This window comes from Zingiber officinale, chromosome 5A (genome assembly GCF_018446385.1).
Source record: "Zingiber officinale cultivar Zhangliang chromosome 5A, Zo_v1.1, whole genome shotgun sequence".
NCBI classification, from domain to species: Eukaryota; Viridiplantae; Streptophyta; class Magnoliopsida; order Zingiberales; family Zingiberaceae; genus Zingiber; species Zingiber officinale.
The window spans coordinates 6,704,257-6,711,237 of record NC_055994.1 but is presented as its reverse complement, the minus strand read 5'-3'; the positions used below and the strand labels follow the sequence as shown (position 1 = coordinate 6,711,237).

Sequence of the window (6,981 nt, the reverse complement as noted above, 5' to 3'; positions counted from 1 at the left end):
TAAAGTTGAGGGTCGAATCTTAAGATTAACAAAGTATAATTCCTGGCACCGCATATAAGTCACTCTTCATTCATCTAGTTTTTTAATTATCGTTATTTGTCCTTTTCACGTTAGTCCTAAAATCGATTGACAAAAATGCTAAGGAGAAACAAATCATCTTTTACCACTCTGTACAACGATTGGATGGAAACAAGACTATACAAATGCAAAATTGTTGAATGAGGCAATTCACGAAGCCATCGCAAGAATAGAGATAATATATAATAGGTTGGATTAAGATCAAATTTTATATTTTCTACTTACTCTCGCTTAATAGCATACTCTTCCGTCCAATCCGTCCTACTTACTGTCACTTAATTAGTCAATTAATAATGGTTCCAATTGTCTATTATTTATTCCTATAAAAAACTAAGCCGCCTTCTAATTTTTTGCCCATTATCTTGACCTTCTTCTGCACAGGCACAGCTTCCATAGTCCCAGGACCCAGATCATCCCAGACAGACGAAGGTTGAATTGGCCGTCCTGTCCGAGGCAAAGATGGAGCGCTCCTCCACCAAAACTCATCTCGTCTGCATGGCTCTCCCCTTGCAAGGCCACATCAACTCCATGCTCAACCTGGCCAAAGTCCTCCACTTCAAGGGCTTCTTCATAACCTTCGTCAACACCGACTCCGCCCACCGCCAACTTCTCAACCATAGCGGATCACTCTCCGCTCTCGACGGCCTCCCTGACTTCCGCTTCGCCAGCATCTCCGACGCCCCCGACGATAGCGACCAATTATACAGAGAAGACGCTAGGAATCGCGTTCTCGCCGCCCAAAAGCACTGCCCTGCTTCTTTCCTCAGGCTCATATCCGCACTGAACGATCCGAGCATATCCAGCGTCCCACCCGTTAGATGCGTCATCTCAGATTCCTTCGCCACCTTCACCCTCAACGCCACCACCGAATTGGGGATCCCTAACGTGTTCTACTGCACAGTGGCCGCGTGTGGCTTCACGGACTTGTACTACTCCAAGGACTTGATCGAGAGGGGCCTCATCCCTTTGAAAAGTAAGTATTAAGTGTCATATATATTAATAAGGTCAGCCGAGCCGAGTCAAGTCGAAGTCCAAATTTGAGGTGCTCAAATTTATTTGGTAAGATAATCGAGTCTAATCGAGTTTAAGCTTGATTCATGACTTAATTAGGTGAAGAGGATCTTACAAATGGGTACCTGGACACTGTCATTGATTGGATACCAGGAATGGTAACAGTCCGGCTGAGAGATTTGACTAGTTTCATTCGAACCACCGACCGAGACGACGCATCGCTCAACTTTTCCATGGACGGAGCTCGTGCATCTCACCAAGCCACGGCAATCGTCTTCAACACTTTTTCTGAATTGGAATCGCCATTGCTCAGCGCGTGTTCATCGATGCTGCCGGCGCCGGTGTTCGATATCGGTCCCATGTGCCTGCTTTCTCAGCACATTCCCAATGATTCATCGACCTCATCGATCGGTGGACTGAACATGTGGAGAGAGGACTCGCGATGCATGGAATGGTTAGACGAAAAGGAGTCAGGGTCCGTGTTGTACGTCAACTTTGGTAGCTTGACAAACTTGACGAGCGAGCAGGCCGTGGAGTTCGGATGGGGTTTGGCTAACAGCGGATGCGCGTTTCTTTGGGTCATTAGACCGGACCTCTTGGTCGGCGACGCGGCGTTGTTGCCACGGGAGTTCTCGGAGATGACCGAGGGAAGGAGCTTCTTCGCGAGCTGGTGCCCACAACGGAGGCTGTTGGCTCATGCTGCAATTGGAGGTTTCTTGACGCACTGCGGATGGAATTCTACGACGGAAAGCATGTGCTCAGGGGTTCCCATGATCTGTTGGCCTTTCTTTGCCGATCAGCAAATTAATCGTAGGTACATATGCTCTGTATGGGGCATTGGAATGGAAATTGGTGAAGATGTAACGAGGGAGGAGGTGGAAGGGTTGATCAAGGAGCTGATGGAAGGGCAGAAGGGGAAGGAAATGAAGAGGAAAGCGGTGGAGTGGAAAGAAAAAGCAGTTGAGGCAGCCCAACCTGGTGGAGGATCTTGGAGAAATTTGGAAAAGCTTATAAAGGAGATAATAATGAAGGAGTGATGTTAAATGGAAAATTAAACTTATTTTTCTATGTTGAAAAATTAATAAGTTACTTTTCTTAGCTTTACAGTTCGTTTATAGTTTAGTCATGAAATTTAGTTATATATATATATATATACATTTTTTTTTTTTATCCTATCCGAGCGCTGAGTCGATGAAAACTGGGGGCGTGGCGCTCTCTGCTGCCTCCGGATGATCTCCTCAGTGACGTGGACTTCCGGGGAACTTGCAACAAAGTCGGGTCGGGAAGGGGTTCCCGACGACAGCCCTCCGACGCTCAAGTCAGGTAGCGGCGAGACGAAGCAGAGGCAAAATAACGAGACTGTGGCTACAGTAGAGGAGAAAAACATACCTTCGTCGAAGTCTAGAGGTCTTTATATAGGACCCCGGAGAGACACGTGCACGCTTCCCGAGACGCGCAAGTTTCTTAAAGCATACCTCAAAATGGTTATATTAGAAAAACGTGCCTGACGTCATACCGCAACTATCCGAGCATATCTCTGTCACGACAGTTGAAACTTTCACCGTACGATCCTCGGTATGACCCGACTGTCGACCATGCTTGATCCGGTAGTAAGAGCGGGCCCCCCCTTCTCTTGCAAAGTCAACGCCAAGTGGAAGTCACCGGAACAGCCGCCCACCCAGAGGAGAGTGTGGTCCGACTGGACTGCCGGCCGGCCGATGGAATCGAGTACCCGGAAGGGTCCGGCCGGTTTGCACTTATAGTTGGTAGGCACCCTGTCAAATCGGGGTTCCGACGCTCAGTTAAAAAGGTCATGGACCTAGCTGACCTTTTGGCCGATTACAGTCATAAAGCACCCCTGTTTGTTAGTCTCCACAAAGCACAAGTAAACCACTGCGGATGTCCGGTCGGATGTTTAGGTATCTTTCCGCTCGGACTACAAGTTTGGAGCAAAGGAAAGGGCCAGAGGATTTCTTTCTCTGACAACTTGTAGGTTTCACGTGTGTGTCATGCTCCAAATCTTGTGACAGGGGATTCTGCTGTCCCATCGAGGGCATGCTTTGACTGTAGCGATATGGGTCAGGTAAACTTTCTGACAGCCGCGTACCTAGGAAAGGACAGGTAAGCTTTCTGACAGCCGCATACCTAGGATAGGACAGGGGACACTTATGCACCTTGGTACGCGTGCCCAAACCTTTCACAGCTCTATATAAAGAACCTCAGGTTTCATCGACAAGGGATGCTGGTATGTACTCTGAGACTTCTGGAGCCACCTTGTTCATCGTGATTTACCTGACTTGAGCGTCGGAGGGTCGTCGCTGGGAATCCCCTTCCCGGCTCGACTTCTGTGCAGGATAGCCGGAGCATCTCGACACTAGTTGGAGACCTACATCAGCGAGCCTTGGAGCGTCACGTGCCCAGCGTCTGTTGACTTCTGGTTCGGACAGGATCAAATTGGCGCCGTCTGTGGGAACGCTCCTGCATCCGAGCAGAGACAATGGACGAGGCTGGACGACAGCACACGGTGACGCTTTCAAGGGAGGAACTCGACGCTCTGGTCGAGATAAGGGCCGCCAAACTCGTGGAACAAAAGCAAAAAGCATCCGCCGAGCGGGCGGAGCAACAAGCAACGTCCGCGTCGGCGATCTTGTCTGGAAGAAAGTCAAGCCGGTCGGCGACGTCGGCAAGCTTGAAGCGCCATGGGCAGGCCCTTTCAAAATCATCGAAAAGCTCCGCTCGGGCGCGTATTATCTGGAGGATGAGGACGGACGGCAGCTAGATAGGCCGTGGAGCGCGAACCACCTCCAGCCTTACCGGGCAGGGTGAAAGGTGTATCACTGTAAATCACCCTGTGTATTTCATTTTTCGACTAAATACTTGAAATGCAGAGATGAAAAGTCAAAGGAGCGAATATAAGGCATTATCATCGTAGCGCGAAGGCCCCCAGGCCGATCGGCCGGGAGGTTTATGTGGTTAGACTTGTAAGCAAATAACCCGTGCCGTTCGGCCGGAATTAAATTGGTCATGCCAAACGCTCGAAGATCGAAGGCCCCGTACCCTTCGAACGGAGGTATATTATCCGAGCCAAAATACTCGATGAAGTAGAGCCTGAGCCGTGCGGCCAGGAGGGCATTATCCAAGCTGGGGGAAAGGCGAAGAGCAACGCCGAATGGAAGTGTCAAAATTAGCCTTGACGGCCGTCTGGCCGGCGTCTATAAACCCTCCGAGCGGAATACCGACGAGCACCGTCGTTAAAAATCAAGAGACGAGCCGGCGTCTATAAACCCTCCGAGCGGAATACCGACGAGCTCCGTCGTTAAAGATCGAGAGCCGCGCCGACCGGCTATAAATATCCGCGCCGACGAGCACCGTCGTTAAAAATCAAGAGACGAGCCGGCGTCTATAAACCCTCCGAGCGGAATACCGACGAGCTCCGTCGTTAAAGATCGAGAGCCGACCGGCTATAAATAACCGCGCCGTCGAGCACCGACGTTAAACATCGAGAGACGAGCCGGCGTCTATAAACCCTCCGAGCGGAATACCGACGAGCTCCGTCGTTAAAGATCGAGAGCCGCGCCGACCGGCTATAAATATCCGCGCCGACGAGCACCGTCGTTAAAAATCAAGAGACGAGCCGGCGTCTATAAACCCTCCGAGCGGAATACCGACGAGCTCCGTCGTTAAAGATCGAGAGCCGCGCCGACCGGCTATAAATATCCGCGCCGACGAGCACCGTCGTTAAAAATCAAGAGACGAGCCGGCGTCTATAAACCCTCCGAGCGGAACACCGACGAGCTCCGTCGTTAAAGATCGAGAGCCGCGCCGACCGGCTATAAATATCCGCGCCGACGAGCACCGTCGTTAAAAATCAAGAGACGAGCCGGCGTCTATAAACCCTCCGAGCGGAACACCGACGAGCTCCGTCGTTAAAGATCGAGAGCCGCGCCGACCGGCTATAAATATCCGCGCCGACGAGCTCCGTCGTTAAAGATCGAGAGCCGCGCCGACCGGCTATAAATATCCGCGCCGACGAGCTCCGTCGTTAAAAATCAAGAGACGAGCCGGCGTCTATAAATAATCCGAGCGGAATATCGTCGACACTGCGATTATTCGTATTCCCCGCCGATTGTCAGACCGAAGCTATTTTCCGATCGGACTCGAGGTATAAAAGGTTCGGATCGGCTTATAGCGAGCGATTCTGGCTAGCAGCCCAGATTGATATTCGGCCGGACGGAAGAGCTGGGGAAAACACTTCATTCTGGAAGAATGCACCTCGAATGCCCAAGGTATGATGTGATAGAAGACGAGCGGACCGTACAAGTGTTAGCCAGGGAACAGTGCAAAAAGATAGAGTACACGAAAGGAAAGCATTTCATTAAAATTAGAACCTTAGGTCGAGTGGCCTAAGTACAAAAAGGTTCATGTTCAGCCGAGCGGCGAAATTACAAAAATTACTCGATGTAGTCGTAGAGGTCCCTCGGAATGTTGCTCAGGAGCTCCACTTGATCGCCGGCTGGAATATTGGTGGACTCCGGAAGAAGGCCCTTCGACTTCAGATAGGTCATAGTGGCCGTAATTGCCAGGTCGAAAGCCGAGTACATCCGCTCGCAAATTTTCTCCGAGAACTCGGGCGATCGGATGTAACTTTGTCGGAGAGCGGCGACTCGGCTCGGCTCGGCATCCTGGTATTCCTTGAAGGTTGCCTGGGAGCTTGTCAGGGCCTCATTCAGACGTTCAATCTTCTCCGCATCGGCCGAGCGGCCTGCCTTCTCCCGGTCGAGCTGCTCCGTCAGCTCCTTTATCTTCAACTCCAGGCCCCGGGCCTCCACGTTTTTCTTCTCCAGATCGGAGATGGCTGTGTTCTTCCGAGTGGTGGCCAGAGTTATCTTTGTGTCAAGCGACTTGACCTGTCGCTCGGACTCGGCTAGGGCGTGGGCCTGGTCAGCTGTTTTCTTCTGCTCAACAGCCAGCAGAGTTTGAGCTTTCTTCAGCTCTTTTTGCAGCTCGGAGTAGGAAGGTCCTTGGGAGCCGCTCGGACCACCCGCCGCCCGCAGTTGCCTTATCTCCTCGTCCGCCATAGCCAGACGGTTGGAATCTCTTCCACCCACCTCTGAAACGAGAAGTCGCAGTTGTTAGAAGCCGAGCGGAAATATTTTAGGTAAAACAAAAAAACAACGAAGAACTTACCCCCGTAGCCGCTTGCATGTGGCTATTGGCTAAGTTCTGGAGAGGGATCAGTGCTACGCGCGCCCGAGCGTCGGCCCACATCTCGGCGAGGGGCCCTTTCAAAGTAACAGTGTGCTCGGGCACGGTCGTCCGGTCAGCTTCTGGAAGCAACTCTTCAGTCGGAAGATGAAGAGTAACCCGTATTGTGCGGCCGTGCCCAGGGATCGCCCGACCGGGATCAGAAGCTGGCGCAGAAGACCGCGAATGGATGGTCGAACGTTGGACTGAACGGCGAGCGGGGGGGAGAGTGTCGACCGGAGTGGCCTCGACCGGAGCAGTCAGCTCGTCCCAGTCAGAAGGCGTCCGGTCAGATGAAATGGTCTCAGGCACCGGTGCCTTCCCTTTCGCAGTCGAGGCGGCCCGGTCAGAGGGTTGGACCGCGGAGGTAGCCGAGCGTAGCGGGGTCTCCACTCGGCGTCTCTTTTGCAGCGGCTGATCCTCCTCCCGAACGGACCCTTCCTCGGGGGCCGTTGGTTCCCTGGAGGGGGTAGCGCCGCTGTCCACATGCTGTTGAGAGGCCTGAGCGGCCGCCTTCATGAGAACCGACCGGCTGAATACCCAGCGCCTTCATTTCTTTGGCTGCCACAGCCTCCAGCGCTGCTGCCTTTCTCTTTAGAACGCCGGCCATCACCGAGTCCATGACGATGTCAGCTGCATGAAGAGAAA

The 6,981-nt window shown here is 52.2% G+C and overlaps 1 protein-coding gene across 1 annotated transcript; it reads left to right on the top strand.

Annotated features, from left to right (window-relative positions):
- Nucleotides 1-436: 436 nt before the first annotated feature.
- On the top strand, nucleotides 437-2,187 carry LOC121979475 (7-deoxyloganetin glucosyltransferase-like). The gene is made up of 2 exons (XM_042531465.1): nucleotides 437-1,051; nucleotides 1,189-2,187. The coding sequence occupies exons 1-2, from the start codon at nucleotides 538-540 to the stop codon at nucleotides 2,124-2,126; spliced, it is 1,452 nt and encodes a 483-aa protein (XP_042387399.1). The 5' UTR covers nucleotides 437-537; the 3' UTR covers nucleotides 2,127-2,187.
- The last annotated feature ends 4,794 nt before the right edge of the window (nucleotides 2,188-6,981 follow it).

What these genes read in the sequence shown, in the direction of transcription:
- LOC121979475 (XM_042531465.1), top strand. Translation starts at nt 538, where the DNA reads ATGGAGCGCTCCTCCACCAAAACTCATCTCGTCTGCATGGCTCTCCCC. An exon ending in GGGCCTCATCCCTTTGAAAA is followed by an intron (nt 1,052 to 1,188) that starts GTAAGTATTAAG and finishes TGACTTAATTAG; the next exon opens with GTGAAGAGGATCTTACAAAT.